Source organism: Manis javanica, chromosome 3 (genome assembly GCF_040802235.1).
Source record: "Manis javanica isolate MJ-LG chromosome 3, MJ_LKY, whole genome shotgun sequence".
In the NCBI taxonomy this organism is placed as follows: domain Eukaryota; kingdom Metazoa; phylum Chordata; class Mammalia; order Pholidota; family Manidae; genus Manis; species Manis javanica.
Genome location: NC_133158.1, coordinates 57735201 through 57752242, shown reverse-complemented (window position 1 = coordinate 57752242; position 17042 = coordinate 57735201). Strand labels below are relative to the sequence as shown.

Below are 17042 nucleotides of genomic sequence, written 5' to 3'. Positions count from 1 at the left end.
TATATTCATACTTTAAAAAATATCAATCATACTAACCAGAATCAGACATGGTGTGGCAAGGTACAGTAGGAATTCTATTAGGGCTGTTCTTTGAAGTCAAGTTATTCATCAGTGACATCTGAGTCTGCACATGCTCACAGAGGGCTTGGTATATTATGGGTGAATACATTCTGTAATGATCTTGCAATGACCAAGTTTGTGGTATGTCTCTTTCACTTCCAGCAGATTTATTAGATATCTGTTTCTTATCTGAAGATACTAATGTGGAAGAAGAAAAAAAAAGGTTCTTGATACACGATTTTTCAAAAACTTTTAAGATATTAGGATACTCAGAAGTAGCTCAGTTCATCATATACTTTACAGAAGGGCTTTACCATTCTCACTCCTAAAATAAAATCACATCAAATTCCTTTTTTAAAGTAGTTAATTAAGTTCTCCAGTCAAAAATTACTTATACTACATCTTTACAATCTATTAAATGCTGTTTGTAAAATCACTTTTTCAAATATAAGACCTCTCTTAAGGGCATTAGTTGCAAAATCCAATAAAACTCTTTCACCTTACTCTTTGTCCAGTTCATGCTCTGGTGGGGGACTGGAATAGGAAAGATAGAATATTTTGTAACAATGCTGATACTTTGAACATTAAAAAAAAATCAGAGTTTTGAGAGCAAGAATAAAAGTGGATATAATCTACACACTGGGCCGTCATACAAAATGTTACCTTGCGATTTAGTCTCCAAAGTTTGGTTACAATCTACTTTTCCAGATATTTTCCTATCAGCCCCAATCCAAACTTTTCATGCCTGTCAGGCCTATTTAGACACCCAAAAATCTTTCCTTACTTTCCTATAACATTACTCATGATGAACCATTCCTTACAGCTGAATTCTACCCACTAACCAAGGCTCATCTGAAGCCTTCCCTCTTTCATGAAGCCTTTTCCAATCATCCCAGTCCAGTGACTGGTCTTCATCATCCCAGTGTACACAGCCTACACAAATCATATGTCACGTGCACATTGCACACAACTTATCTTTCATTCTCTTGTCTATCTAACTAAACCCTAAGGTTCTTCAGGCAGGGTTGTACTTTACACTTCATTATTTTCTCCCATAGTCTCTTATAAGTCTACCTATAAAGTAGTATGTACTGTATAGAAAAAAGTAGAAACCTGGTATTAATAAACGAATACATGAAAAACATTTTCTACATAGCACTTTTCTATGGATCAGTATAAATATCTTTTCCCTGTCTAGTAAGATACCCTTACCAAATGTTCTTTAAAGACTATTGACAGAAATGACAATGTTCTTGGTAGGTCACTTGGTAGGTTATCAAAAACAAATATAGAAGAATATATAGCTTTTGGCAGTACCTACCAAAGGTCAATATATATTCTATGACACAGCAATTGTACTCCCAGGTATATATCTAATAGAAATGAGTGTTCATGTCTACGAAAAGATGTACACAGTAATATTCACAACAGCTTTATATGTAGTAGCCAAAAACTGAAAACACCCAAATAGCCATGAATAGCAGAAATGGATAAATTGTGGTATACTCATATGATGGAACACTATACAGCAATGGAAAAGAACAGATTATTGATAAACTCAACTACCTATATGAATTTAACAGACATGGTGTTGTGTGAAAGATGTTAGGCACAAGACTCTAGAGTGTACAACTGTATTTATATGAAGTTCAAAAATAGGTAAAACTATCCAAAGGAGACAAAAGTCAGAAAAGCAGTTACTTGAGGATGAGGGGATAGGGGTTGATGAAAATACTGATGGGGCAGGAACATAAAGTGCTGAAAATGCTATGTATCTTCATCTGGGTGGTGACTATATGGGTGTACACATATATAAAAGCTTATCAAGATTTATGTATTTCCTTTATGGAAGTTATTCCTTGTATTGTTTAAAAAGTGAAAACAGTAAAATTTTTTTAAATGATATGCAATTTCCAAAATATATAGATACACAGTTTATTAAAAATAAAAACATTGCTAAAAGCATAAAATATACATGTAAAAGCAAAAAGTTAAATATATAACCAATGAAAACAGAAAAAAAAATCTAAAGAAAATGACTACTAAGTTAATATTTGACTATGAAAATATTAGAGATATTAGATGCTTCCATTTTGATCTGGGTATGGTTCCCTTTGAGAGAATCTACTCCTATGAACCTACTTCCCAGGTCTGAATACAAGCTCTAACAGTTATTCGCTGAGCAACTTTTAGTAGATTACTTAACCTCTCTTGGCCTCCCCTTTCTCATCAAAAAATGATGAAAAGAGTATCACGCACTTCATGAGACTGTTATGAGAATGTATATGACATTTTTAACACTTGTAAAGTATCAATGACTAGCACATAGTAAGAACTCAATAAATGTTACATTTGTTACCAAATGGCTGCAAAGTCTTAAGAAAGATTTCACATTCACAAATCTTCCCATCGAATGTAAGTAATATACTTCTAAGCATGTCCCTTCTGAGACAATTAAAACCAAACACAGTAAGTCTTCACTATCTGAACAGATGAGCTACAACAAACTGGTTAATAAACATTCTGTAAAAAAAATATTTCTTATTGGAATACAAGCTTATAATAAATCAAATGGGAAAGTATTCTCTAAAAATTTAACCTTGTGATCCAAAATGATGAAAGGCAAGATCATGGGCAGCCATGGGCAGCCAGCACCTTGCTCTTCTTTTCCTCCCGATTCCTGCATCTCTTTTGCTCTTGCTTTTCTTTTGGTCCCATTAGGTAAGAATTATCTGATTTGAGGAATTTTGATTTTAAACTGACAGTCCCAAGTACTGGCTGTCATTCACCTTCTTTTCAAGGGATGTTTTTCACAATTTCTTATAAAGCTGAGCTATAATACTATGCCTTTGCCAGTAAATGTCATCATCTAACATAAATAAACCTCAAACATACTTCTTAAAAAAACATGAAAACCTTGGAATTAAAATGACTTACTGTGCTCCTTTATTAACAGTCTAAATAAAACTCTATTGATAATGTTGAGAAAAAAATCTTAAAGCAGATTATCCAAGTTAAAAGCCATAAATGTATATTAAAGACTGTATTTACATTACTATATAATTTAAAAACAAAACAAAAACCAAACCAATAAAATGAGGCTATTACTACATAAACACAAATAAAGTATGTATTTTCTTATTCGTGTTCTTTATACCAAAGTACCCTATATGAAAATGTTACCTAACAGATTAGGATGACAGTATGTCTAAGGCATGTCAGCTGATACATAGAATTCATGAAAGGAATGTATTCATTTATTCAGCTCACAAAACTTTTTCAGCCCTTGAATTCTAGCTGCTGTACAAACACTGCTACAAGTATTGCCTGACAAGTAAGATAATTTCTACCACCCAAATACAGGTTTACTGCAAGTTAGAGCTGCTGGATGCCTACTATAATTTGAAATATGTAAAAGAACAGCCTTGACAGGGGCAATCAATGCTCTGAATATTCTGCCTTAATGGTTTATTTCCCCTGGGTGAGGGCAGCAATATATGTATGTTACTGAGAGCAGAGTCATGTGCTCACAGCAATCAACACAGCTATCAATATAAAAAGTTGCTTATTAAAAAAATATTTCCCCCATAAATGTCAAGAGCACTCTTAAATAAGCTCAATGTACTCCTGGAACTGCCTATCTGCCTCCTTTCTGCCAATATGTATCAGAGTGAGTGAGCTCGACTCCACAGACACTCCGTGATAGGCAGATCCCAGACAGAAATTACATAAGGAAACCGTGCTCCAGAACACAGTTAATACAAAACAGTATGATAAGGTGTGTTAAAATTAAAATAATACATAATTATTATGTATTGTATAATATATAACAAATAGTTAACATGCTGTAATAGATTCCTTAAAGTTCTATTTATGATTACCTCACTTGTGAAGAGATGGAAAAGAGAACAAATGCTGAGCATGGTTTTTGTGCACTGCTGAGCCCTATCATAACACCAAACACCTTGTACTGGTTAAGAGCTGCCAACCACATACAAGAAAGGATGTCCTTTCTAGGTAGTGCTAAAATTGGATAAACTAAAAAAGATAGAGTAATTCAAACAAAGGGAAGGTGGCTTTTGATTCTATTGTCAACCTTAGGAGTAAATAATTCAACAAGAACCAATTTCTAATATTGCAACCCCAAAGGAAATGGTCCTGTGGGAAGTAAGTCCTTTCTTCTAATGACTGTGTAGAAGAAAGGACAGTAAGAATATTGTATCCTGACAACAGGCCAGAACTACTGGTCTGACTCTAACCCAACTAAGAATTAATGCTAGGGACCTTGAATACCAAATATCTCTCATCTGCTCCTCCAAATCCACCTACTGGTCTCTTCCCTGCTCTCCCTGTGATGTTGATCTACATGAACTACACAGTTAAGAGAGTCCTTCCTGGGTCTCTCCTGCTGCTACATGTCTTGCTGGGTATACCAAGAAAGTTAAGGCCTTGACCTAAGCTCTTTACCTGGGCCATTTCTCAGGACTGTGTTTATACTGAATAACCCTGATGGATAAGGTTAATATTTCCCCGAGGCAAGTACAGGCTCATTTACAGCTCACTACCGAAGTGATGGATTCTCCAGGCTCAGTGCTCCTCAGCGGAAACTTAAACATACATATAGCATGAGCAGCATCCACCTGGGTCCAACACAAATGTGCTGATGTACATGCTGCTTGCTTTATTACTGTCTGAGTAATAAACTCCTTTGTCTCTCACCTAGAACTTGTAAGAATAAAAATGAAATCCTAGAACTGATATACATCAACAGGGTTCCAGTGGAGTCCAATGCAATGGGAGTCTTGGCATTATCAGGAAAGAAAGCAGTATGTTCATCCCCAGCTCCTCTGAGGCAACCTTGGGCTGGCTTTGTTCCTTAAATGAGGCTCACTGCGCTTCTCAGGGTGGCCTACTCTACACAGCAGTATGAGTCCCTAACCTCTCTCAGGCCTCATCCCTCAAGGCCCAGGGATGATAACAGCTCTGTGCTAGCACTGGGCTAGCACAATCCCTTGGGGTTTTCCTATACCTCACTCACACCTTTGTAATGAGTTTCTCTGCAACCAGACCCTTCTTGAATTATATCTTAGTGCTGCCATCACTTTCCTGTTGGAACTGACTAACAAGCAGTTAAGCTGGGATCCAACAAGCTGCTACCACCACACCATTGTCAGCCATGTCCATGACAAAGGAGAGTTCCTTGAGAAAGGGTACCCTCAACAAGAAATAACCTGCCTTGAGAGAAAAGGTAGGAAACTAGAGGAAAAGGCAGCTGGTGCCACCACTCCTTTATTTCTTCATTGCGCCTCAGTAAACAGGCCTCTGCCTTCAGAGTGTAGACCAGAAGTTACCATGCTTTTTAAAAATAGGCTGAAGAATTTTAGGCTTAGCAGCATGATGGTCTCTGTTAATACTCAACTTTGCTGCTGTACTGCAAAAGCAGCCATAGAAAATACACTAATGAATTAGTACCGCTGTGCTCCGATACACTTTATTTACAAAATGAATAAAATAGCCAAACATTATTTAAAAAATAAAACTGGCTGTAGTATGCTGACACCTGGTTTAGACCAATGTTATCCAACAAAAATATAATGTAAACCATATATGCAATTAAAAATTTCCAGTAACCATACTAAAGAAGTAAACATAGGTAAAATTAATTTTCATGTTTTATTCAATTAACATATCCAAGAATTAACATTTCAACATGTAACTAATATAAAAAATCAAGATATTTTATTTTTTGTATTAAATCTTCTAAACCTAGTATATATTATACAAAGCACATCTCACTTTAATGTGAAATTTTCATCAGAAATACTTGACTTATATTTAGATTTAATAAAATTAACAGTTGAAAAAGTAGATTCCACCCAATTTATTCCAAACATATTTAAGTTTTCTAACAACTGGATCAAGTATCAATTTTCAAATTGAAATTTAAATCAATTAAAATTAATTAACACAATTCAGGACCTTGGTTCCACTAGTTATACTTAACAGTAAGTGCTCAATGGCCACACAAGTGGCTAGTGACTACCTTTTTACACAGCACAGGTCGGGATAACCTGAGGCTAAATGTGACTGGCTTCCAAGATGGGTTAGTAAGTTGTTTTCTCTGCCTTATTTTTCTAACTCAGGACCAAATGGAATATCAACCTCTGGTCCTACAAATGCTCTAAGCTTGTTTCCTTAGCCTCTTTGCCTGGATCCTGATCTGTTCATATCAAGGGCTACTGCTGTAGATGAATTTCTAGATTCACCCCTTGCCTAAGCTGAATCTAAGCATGTACCGCTATACTGACATTTTTGGCCCACCTGAAATGTCTTGTTCTGTGGAACTAGCTGGTCCCATTCTTGTCCATCTGAAATCCTACTGTGGACTTTTTCATCCCCATTTTGGGATATCTTGTATAAGCCTTCAAGGGACAACATAATAAAAACTTGCTTGTTCTAAACTGTCTGAATTATTATCACTAATGAAGTCAGCAACGTTAACTATTAGGGCATAAAATATCCTTGGCTACATTCACCTTCGTCAGTGGCAGGCCTTTTCCCCTTATCTATCCAACTTGGAATTTTACCTTCTTATGCACCATGTATTCTAATTGTGCAGCTCAAGAAGCTGAGCTACTGAACCTACTTAGGATATATACATATAAAATAATTTAAAAACAATTACTATCTATAGGTTCACACAAGAAATATAATCTATTAGTGATTATCTATGGAAGCAAGGAGAACAAAGATAATTCTATATACCTCCCAAATATCATTCAGAATTTGAAGATTTTCCTACAAAATCCAGTCAGTCAGTTTTCTTCTTTTTCTTCTTGGGAAAGTGATAGTAATCAAAGCAACTATTCAGCAATTAGAAGCTGAATAGAAGAAGAGAAGTATGAGCACACACATACACACCTCAATAACCAATATTTATTAAAGTGAAAGACAAACTGCATAATCCTTATAATTTATCAAAACTCTCAGAATTAAAGATTTTGCTTAAACAAATAAGAGAAAAAATACTTACAAATTTCTTTCCGGACGACTGAAGGAACAGGATGTTTTCCATGTCCTTTTTTTTTAGCTCTGTATCTTTTGGCTTCTAAAGGTCTGGGATTATATCTCTTTTCTGAATATGTTATTTCTGAACCTATTAATAATTAGAACAAAAATTCATCAGTATTAAGAGAACTACTTACTTGAGAAATGGTGATCAGCAATGAAGTGTTAAAAATTTTTAAACCTGAATCTTCATTTTTCATAATGTTCCGCAGCAAAGAAGCACAACCATCAAGTCCCTGTACAGTTTCTGTCTGTAAGGAGAAAGTCATTTAGAAATTCATGTATACAATTTTTGTGTAGGAAAAGTAAACAAACTACATAGTTTCAAAATTCCTTTATTTAGAGGCAATATATTCTTGGTAGTAAACATGTTTTAAAGCAAAAAGCTTTCATGCTTCCTTAGGGCAATTAATAATTTACCTCTGGATTTTTATTCTCACTTCTTAACTTTTACCTGAAGACTAATTAAGACAGCATATATTTTATCTATTCAGTTTTAATCTTACCTGACTTTCTAAATCAGAATGGGTGGGACAGCCAGAATCTGCATTAAGACAGGATATCTTTCTTAATGTGGTCCTAAAAAACAAATTAATATTTTTACAAATAACAGAAACATTTTTTCTCCAAAATGTATCATTAAGTATCATTTTTTTTCCAGAAGGTTGTGTAAGAAAGCTTGTCCAGCCATGTATAAGATGGATTTATACAGGACTTTATGAAGATTGTAAAGATTATTAAACACTAAAATGATCAACATGGGTAAACAAGCTCACCAGAGTTTGTGCAGGTAGGGACCCATCTAGTTTCCTGGGGTAGGCTAAACTCAGTCTAGCCCAAACACCTGAAAAACCTGTTGAGATTTTTCTGAAGTTAGAGATATCTGTAGGTACTTACCCTTTCTTTAATTTAGCAGGTCCAGTGTGCTTTCCTGAAGATAACATCTATAACAGAATGCATTATGTTATAGTAAATATACAAATATTTTTCTAGTACAGTCTCAGTATGCTGTCTTGACAAAACCTGATTGTTTCCTTTTTTGTTGCTGCTGTGGTAAAACATACATAAAATTTACCACTTTAGCTATTTTTAAGTGTATGATTCTGTAGCATAAAGTACATTCACAATGTTGTTCAACCATCACCATCCATCACCAGAACATTTTCATCATTCAAACTGAAATTCTGTACCCATTAAACATTAGCTTTCTATCCCCTTCTTCCTCCAACCCCTGGCAAACACTGTTCTACTTTCTGTCTCTATGAATCTGATTACTCTAGGAACCCCAAAATCTAAGTGGAATCATACAGTACTTGTCCTTTTGTGACTGGCTTATTATTTCACTAAGTGTAATCTTCAAGCTTCATCCATGTTGTAGCATGTGTCAAAATTTCCTTCCTTTTTAAGACTAATATTCCATTTTATGTATGTACCATGTTATTTTTTTTATAAATGCCACATATCCTAAAAATCTACAATTACAACTGAGCTCTTACAAATGTTCTACATAAATGCCAAGCAATTCATACAAGTTTATCTATTTAAGATCCTTGTCTACTTAAGATGAAAATGAAGTTGATATGTCAACCAAAAGTACTTAAATTTGGACTATACTCAAAAATCTCTGATAATGTTCTACATTCCCCAAATCTTCAAAACATGTAAGTTAATTGAAGGTATAGCATAGAGTTCAAAACTCTGATTGTATCTATCCACATTCTTTAGAATGCCTGACAAGACCAGCACATGAAAACTCTACCATTCCTCTTTATCTACATTTTATTCTCTCAATCTCTCTTTTTAGAAACTCACATAACAATGCTATTTTAAAAAAATTATATTAAAAGTAAAGTAAGTGGGCTATGATTTGTGTAGAAGGAAGAAAAATCACGCATTTAACATGCACCCAGTATCTTGAGTTATGCAAGAAACAGTTAACTGTAGTCTCTGGGGAGGGAAACTGAGAATCTGGGGTCAGAGCCAGAAGGGAAACTTACCATGGTACATCTTTTTATATCTTGGTATATTATTTATATCAGATAAGTACTGGCATACACTTTTATGTCAGAAGTATAATCTCTCCTTTAACTGTAAATTTTAGAAGACATGAGTTTTCCCCTACTCACTCCCACACTGCACCCTTAAGTAGTCGTCACTGTTGGCAGTTACAGTTATGATTATTCTCAACATGTTTACATATTTCATCCCAAGGTAACTTTGAGCAGTAACTATTAAACTTTCTGGAATTATATAATACTGTACTATTTGCTTGAATAGTCCCTCTTCCTAAAAATGCTGAAATACATTTTAAAAAAATGGCTTGACAGAATTAGACTTCTCCACTTGGAATATGAAGTCTTGAAGCCAGCAATGAGAACCGGTATCTCAGGAAATAGGATCCCACGGAATGTAGCTCTGCTGGACCCTGCATAGCATCTTCAGTCTTTCCCTTCAGTATATATATGTTGGTGTTCAGTCTAGAACCCTAATAAATACCAAACTGTAGTGCTGCTATGCCCTGGACCAAGTCCAAAACAACTACCATAATTATTCTCTTTCAAAATTAAAAAAGTATACTATCTGAGATAAATGTATGGCCTAATTGGAAGATTATATATGATATTTCTCCAAAAAATACATGTGGCCATATACAGAAAATCATAAAATTACCCAGGAAAAAAGCACCCTGCTCCAGTAACTATCATATTGCCACACTTCCTTTTTTTTCTATTTTTTATTTTGAAATAATATTACAAAGAACTTCTAAAGATACATCACCCAGATTCCCCAACTATTCACATTTTATTACATATGCCATGTTCTCTTCCAGAATATATACATAATATTATTTTTTTGTCTGAATCACTTTAGGATAAGTTACAGATATGGTACCCCTTTGTATTTAAATATTCACTCCTAAATACTTCCTAAAACAAGCCACTCTCTCACATAACCATGGTATAATGATCAAAATCAGAAAATTGACATTCATACTATACGATAACCTTATCTACAAGGCCTTATTCACATTGTACAATTATCTGAATGTCCTTTATAGAAAAAAAATTCTGACCCATGTCCAATTTGGGATCATGTTGCATTAAGTTGTCCTATCTCTTCAGTCTCTAATCTGAAACAGTTCCTCCGGTTGTCTATCACTCATTGTCTTTTATAACCTTGACAAATTTAAAGAGTGCAACCAGTTGTTGTAGAATGTCCCACTGGCCATTTAGACTTGTCTGATGTTTCCTCCTGATTAGATTCAGGTTGTGCATTTTTGGCAAGAATACCACAAAAGGGGAGTTGTTGTGCTCTCAATGAGTAAGCACATGGTATCAGTTTGTCCCATTACTAGTAATTTGGACTTTATTTAGATGGAATCTGCCAGGTTTTTCACTTTGTGGGGAGATACTTTGAGATTATACAGATATCCTGTTCATCAAACTTTCACCCACTAGTTTTAGCATCCACTGATGATTCTTGCCTTATTTGTCAAATGGTGATTTTTCTAACATCATTCCTTCTACATTAGTTGGCATTCAACTTCTTAGATAAGCACTTTTCTTTCATTGTTAGTGTGGACTCACTGAATCCCACTTTATTCAATGGGTTATGATCCATTATCATCATTATTTATTTAAAAGCTCCAATTGTCCCTGATCCCCGATTCTGTCAGTATGAGTCTCTTCAAACTGACTTCTGTGTTATTTTCACCTCATTATTTTTTTAGCTATTCTTTACTTTCTGAGCTCTAGGCTCATCTCGGTTTTTTTTCTCTATTGTAGTAAGGACACTTAACATGGGCTCTACCTTCTTAACAAATTTTTAAGTGTAAAATACAGTACTGTGAACTGTAAGTATGGTGGTGTACAGATCTCTAGAACTTAATCTTGCACAACTGAAACTTTATACACATTGAATAGCAACTCATCTCACTCTCCCTCTAGCCCCTGGCATCTACCATTCTGCCCTCTGCTTCTGTTAGTTTTAGATCCCTTATATAAGTGGAATGACGAGATATCTGTCCTTCTGTGACTGGCTTATTTCACTTAGTAATATTCTTAGGGTTCATCCATGTACCACATGGTATGATTTCTTTCTTTTTTTTTAAGTCTGAATACTCCATTGTGTTTTATAGCACATTTTCTTTATGCATTCATCCATTACTGGACATGTGGTTGTTTGCACATCTTGGCTATTGTGAATAATGCTGCAATGAATATGAGAGTGTAATATTTCTTCAAGATCCTATTTCTCAATTCTTTTGGTTTCTTCAAGATCCTATTTCTCAATTCTTTTGGTTAAACACCCAGAAATAGAATTGCTAGATCATATTAATTGTACTTTTAATTTTTTGTGGAACCTTCATATTGGTTTTCATATTACTGTACCATTTTACATTCCTACCAAAACTATACAAGGGTTCCAATTTTTCCACATACTTGCTAACACTTTTTTTGATAATTAGCCATCCTAAGTGGTGGGAGGTGATACCTCTTTGTGGTTTTGATTTGTATTTCTCTGATGAACAGTAATGTTGAACATTTTTTCATGTGCTTATTGGCCATTTCTGTCTTCTTTGAAGAAATGTCTACTCAGTCCTTTGCCCATTTTTTAATCAGGTTGTTTGATTTTTTTACCAGAGTCAGAAAACTTCCTTATATGTTTTGGATATTAACCCTTTATCAGATATATAGCTTACAAATATTTTTTCCCATTCTAATAAATTGCCTTTTCAGTCTGTTGTTTCCTTCGCTGTGCAGATATTTTTATTTTGATGTATCTTGGCTTATCTTACAATTTCTTTGCCATGGCCTTGGAATTTACCATTTCTTCAAGAAGCCATGGTTCCTTTAAGTGGGACAAGAAACCAAGATCTAGACACTAGATGTACTCTTTGCTACTGGGACTTCCAACCTTTTCAAAATGGATTATTTACTTAGTCATAACTAGATAGTTGCAATTTTGAATCTTGTGTTTTTAAGTATTTTTCCATATTAACTTATCTTCAAACTTTTTTAATGGTCATACACTATTTCCTTGAGAGGAGGTAACGTAACACACCCTTGATTTGCTTTGTATTTTTCACCATTGAAAAAAACCCCTGAAATACACCTTTCTAACATACTGAAAAATAGTCTTTTTATATTAAGGATTAAAAGCTTATTTTATTCAGTGAAAGGCTATTAGTCATTTAAAGGCCCTTGATACAAACTGCAAAAACACTGTCCAACAGGAGTGCCCCTAATCAGAGTGTATGACAATTTGCCTTATCTCATGTTTATATCCACTGGATATTATTATAAAGCTTTTTTCTTTGCTATTTGAGAATTTAAGCATTTGTGGGAAGTTTTACCTCCTACCAAGAAGTGCAAGATAAAATTAATTTGCAGAATGACTTAGAGTGTACTAAATAAAGACGTTCACTTCCACTTAATCCTCACCCAAAGAGTTGGTATTATTTCTGTGAGTAGGAACCTAAATTTCAGAAAGGTGGGCTGTTCAAAGTCAGCCATTTAACTAAACACAGAATAATGTTTAAAAGAATGGACTCTGGCACAAGATATGTGGGTCTGAGTCCTATCTCCACTAACTGGTTGTGTAACAGCAGGGAAATTATTTGAAGTCTTCATCCTTCAGTTTCCTCATCTATAAAATGGGAGATGATAAGACTGTCTACTCATTAAGCTATTGTGAAGATTAAATGAAAAATTTTATGTACTACACAAAAGTGCTTCAGTAGTACTTGCCATGCAAGTGCTATGTAAATGTTAGCTATTATTATCATTAAGATGGATAAACCAAGTGTTTTTAAGGGGACTAAACTGTTACACATTTATGCCAAGAGAAGTAAAATGTACTTTGCTTACTGTCACTACAGTAATAGTGGCAGAATTAGAATCGAATCTGTAGATGACTGTGATTACAAAAGCCATGTTTCCCTCCCTTGATGAATGCACATATTCTAACTTGATTCAATACAAGAGAAAGCTCTTATAAGGGTGAGAATGGTCTGTAAGTACTCACAAACGAAGTCTTGAGCCAGGTCTTGAAAAAAGTTTAAGATTCACATTAATAAGAAAGCATGTACAGGTGAGTTGATCAATAAAGACATTCCCCAAAAAGGTGGATATACTTAGAGAGTAAGGTCACTCTAAGTAGTCTGTGTGAGGAATAGTTGATTCATTCTCTGAAAACCTATTGTATGCCAGGTGCTGTCCTTGACCTTGAAGCTATAAATTGTGCAGCAAGAGAGGTAGAAAGATTAGCAATGTCTCTAGCCTGAAAAGTGGTTTGATAAAGTTTAGTACAGAGCACCAAAGGGGTGCCAAGGGGCACCCAAACATTAACGATGTTAGAGTTGTAGGCAAGGCTTCTAGAAGAGGCCTCTGAGCTGAAGGGCAGGATGGAAAGTGGATATATCTGGGATAGAAGGGAATTTTAGGCAGGACAGAAAGTGCAGACAGGGAAGCATACAAGAGCATCATGCATCCAGGACACCGCACAACAAATGGCTGAACAGTGCTGGGTATTACTGGAATGGGCGCGGGGGCTGGTAAGGAATGCAAAGCCCCGACAAAAAAAAATGGCTGTACCAACAGGCCAAGAACTGAGATTTTTATCTTGAAAAATAAGTGTTCCATTGCCGGAATTTAAGCAGAAAAGAGAATCATTTAGTTACAATGAGGGGCACGCATTTGGGAGGGATAAGGCTAAAAGCAGGGTCACTAATTGGGAGACATTTTAAACTATTATTAAAATACCAGCGTTTGTGACAGAAGATCAGATAACAGCGGCACTTGGTGGAAGGGCCGAAAAGTTGGATTCGATGCAACAATGTACTGAACCTTGGAGAAGTTAGGTCGCACGACCCAGCGGCGGAGGCTGCACTCGAACCCGGGCCAGCCCCGCAGCCAGGGCTCCGGAAGGCTACAGCGATTAAATCAGAATATACATCTACCTCAGAATACACTGAGCTGCTGGGTTCCGAAGTTGAGATTAGGCGTCCCAACTCCCCTTTCACAACAGTTTTAATGCCGCTGCATTTTCTTTGTTCTTTTTTTCAAATCGTTTTGTACTTTTCCCGGCCCGCGAATCTCCTCAGTCCCTCTCCACCCCACAGCGAACGCCTCAGGTGCGCAGCCCTCACCTGGCCCGGGCGAGATCCAGGCCTGACCATCTCCCGCGGCCTCTGAGGAGCGCAGACGCAGGGAAGCAAAACCGCACGATAAAAGGAATTAACCGCCGTGCACGACCGGGCCCCCCTCGGCCCGCCCCCCAAGCTTCCGCTTCCGGGAAGGAGCCCGCCGAACGCCGCGCCTCACAGTCTCCAGCGCGCCGCGGAGGCCTCTTCCCTACTCTCAGCCTGGCTTCCTGGGCTTGCGCAACAGACCCCTCCGTGCCTCCAGCTCTCCACCTACTGGCTCCCCGGGAGGGGTGCCCAAGGGTACGCGAGAGGGGCGGTGCCTGGCGGGGAGGGCGCCGCGAGGAGCCGCGGCACTGGGTCTCCGAGAGCAGGGTTTCTGAACCCCTCGGAGAGCCAAGTTCGCTGTCCTGTTGACAGTGCTTTCCGGTGGCGGATCGCTGCCCTGAATCAGCTGGGGGAAGTCGCGACATGGACGCGCCAGAAACCTAGGAATGGACTAGGGTAGAGGGCGGATCGGTGTCAGAAGGAATTGTGCTGGGCTCGTGGGTTTATTTTAGGTCCTGTATTTTTAGTTCGGTGTTTTGTGTGCCATTTTGGATGATTTTTGTTCTTCATAGTCAATAAAAATCAATCCTCTGTCTCGTTATCTTTGCCTAATTCTGAGGGCGATTTCAAAATTATTCACTGTGGCTCTTAATCTCAGAATGATGCTCGTTAGATTTTTGTTTTACTTCAATGCATAGTTGTTTGCTCTTCAGCCGAAGTAATTACTGTTTATAAAGAATGTCTCGGTATTCCTACCATTGGGGCTGCACGAATTTTAATAGGAATTAGTCTTTGGTTTTAAGGTATTGAGTTTTGGACTAATGTTTTAAGTCCAGTTGGGGAGAAGGTAGATAACCCAATTGATCCAATTTTTTTAAATAGGAAAAAATTACTTTTTGGAACTCGCCATTATCATTAAAGACCCAGAAACTAAATCTGTCCACCAATGTATTGCACACTCATACTGAATGATTTTGGGAGACTAGATATTTAATAAACTTAGCTTTGAATTCGATTACACTGAAAGCCTCTCCCTCCTTTCTTCTTCCCCTTTCTATAAGTGTTTAACATATTCACCTGAGGTTAAAGATTTTTTTCGTAGTTGACTTGATTTTTTAAAATATACTAATTTTTCTTAAGTAATACATGCTTATTTTAGAAAATGTAGATAAACAAGAAATCAAAATCACCTAAAATCCCACTACCCAGGGAATACTACTCTTAACAGTTTAGTGCATTCCCTTCTAGACTTTTCCAACTGTGTATATATGTGTGAATACATTACAACAACATGACAATATGATACATATTACTGTAACACGAATATTTTATCTTAATATCTCATCAGCATTGTTTTTCTTTACAATTACAAAATTAATGCTTGTTCCATTTCTCTACTGTTTAAAATTTTATGCTCCTCTCTACCTTTTTATGTTTGTTTTCCTCTTTTTTAATTTTTAAGATAATAGCTTCAGGTAGTTTTTTATTTTTACATTTTTTTCCAAATTTTTTATTGTGGTAAAACAGACAACAAAATTCACCATCATAACCACTTTTAAATATACATTTCAGTGATAATAAATACATTCATAATGTGCAACCATCATCACCACAATCTGTCTCCAGAACTCTTTTCATCTTGTAAAACTGAAACTGTAAGCCCATAAAACAGTAACTTCCTATTCTGCCTTTCTCCCAGCTCCTGGCAACCACCATTCTACTTTTTGTTTCTGTGATTTTTGATTACTTTAGTTCCTCATGTAAGTGGAATAAGACAGTATTTGTCCTTTTGTGACTGGCTTATTTCATTGTTCTTTAAAGTTCATCTATGTTGTAGCATCTGTCAAAATTCCCATTCTTTTTAAGGCTAAATAATACTCCATGGTATGTATATACCATATTTTATCATTTTTCTGTTAATGGACACCTGGGTTTGTTTCCACATTTTAGCAATGTGAATATTGCTGATATGAACATGGGTGTACCAATATCTTTGCTTTCAATTCTCTTGGGCAAATACCTAGAATTCCTTGATCTTGTGGTAAATCTACTTTTATATTTGTTAAAAACCACCATACTCTCTTCCACAAGGGCTGTACCATTCCCACCAACAGTGTGCACAAGGGTTCCATTGTCTCCACATCCTCACCAGCGATTATTTTTCTGGTTTTTTGATAGCAGCCATCCTAATGAGTGTGAGGTGGCATTTCTTTGTAATTTTCATTTGCATTCCCCTAGTGATTAATGATGGTGGCATCTTTTCATGTGCTTACTGATCATTCATATATCTTTGGAGAAATGTCTCTTCAAGTCTTTTGCCCATTTTTTAATTGGTTGGTTGTATTTTTGTTTTTGAGTTCTAGGAGTTCTCTATATATTCTGAATATTAATCTCTTATTAGGTACATGATTTGCAAACATTTTCTCCCTTTCAGTGAGTGGTCTTTTACTCTGTTGATATTTTCTCTTGATGTACAAAAATTTTTTTTTTATGAAGTTTCCAACTTGTCTATTTTTTCTTTTGTTGCCTGTATCTTTGGGGTCATAGCCAAGAAATCATTGGGAAATCCACTGTCTTGAAGCTTTTGCCCTATGTTTTCTTTTAAGATTTTTACATTTAAGACTTTGATTCATTTTTTGTTAATTTTTTATTATGCTGCAAGGTAATGGTGAAACTTCATTGTTTTGCATGTGGATATCCAATTTTCCCATCATCATTTATT

The 17042-nt window shown here is 36.0% G+C and overlaps 1 protein-coding gene and 1 long non-coding RNA gene across 5 annotated transcripts in view; one reads left to right on the top strand and one right to left on the bottom strand.

Moving 5' to 3' along the window:
- The window catches only part of CCDC14 (coiled-coil domain containing 14), a 39670-nt gene extending 25266 nt beyond the window's left edge, over window positions 1-14404 (bottom strand). For 3 of the 4 annotated variants that reach the window (XM_017662398.3, XM_037013104.2, XM_073231529.1), the window contains exons 1-6: window positions 14279-14404; window positions 8026-8072; window positions 7635-7707; window positions 7310-7379; window positions 7094-7216; window positions 37-258 (exon numbers count right to left, since the gene is read on the bottom strand). In XM_017662398.3, coding sequence (XP_017517887.3) covers window positions 37-258; window positions 7094-7216; window positions 7310-7379; window positions 7635-7707; window positions 8026-8072; window positions 14279-14308 — 565 coding nt within the window. In that variant the 5' untranslated portion in view covers window positions 14309-14404. The remainder of the gene's footprint in view (window positions 1-36; window positions 259-7093; window positions 7217-7309; window positions 7380-7634; window positions 7708-8025; window positions 8073-14278) is intronic. The other variant, XM_073231530.1, reaches the window with a different exon arrangement.
- A 31-nt stretch (window positions 14405-14435) lies between these two features.
- The window catches only part of LOC108398414 (uncharacterized), a 29273-nt gene continuing 26666 nt past the window's right edge, over window positions 14436-17042 (top strand). The window contains exon 1 of the long non-coding RNA XR_001853411.3: window positions 14436-14575. This is a non-coding gene — a long non-coding RNA (uncharacterized lncRNA). The remainder of the gene's footprint in view (window positions 14576-17042) is intronic.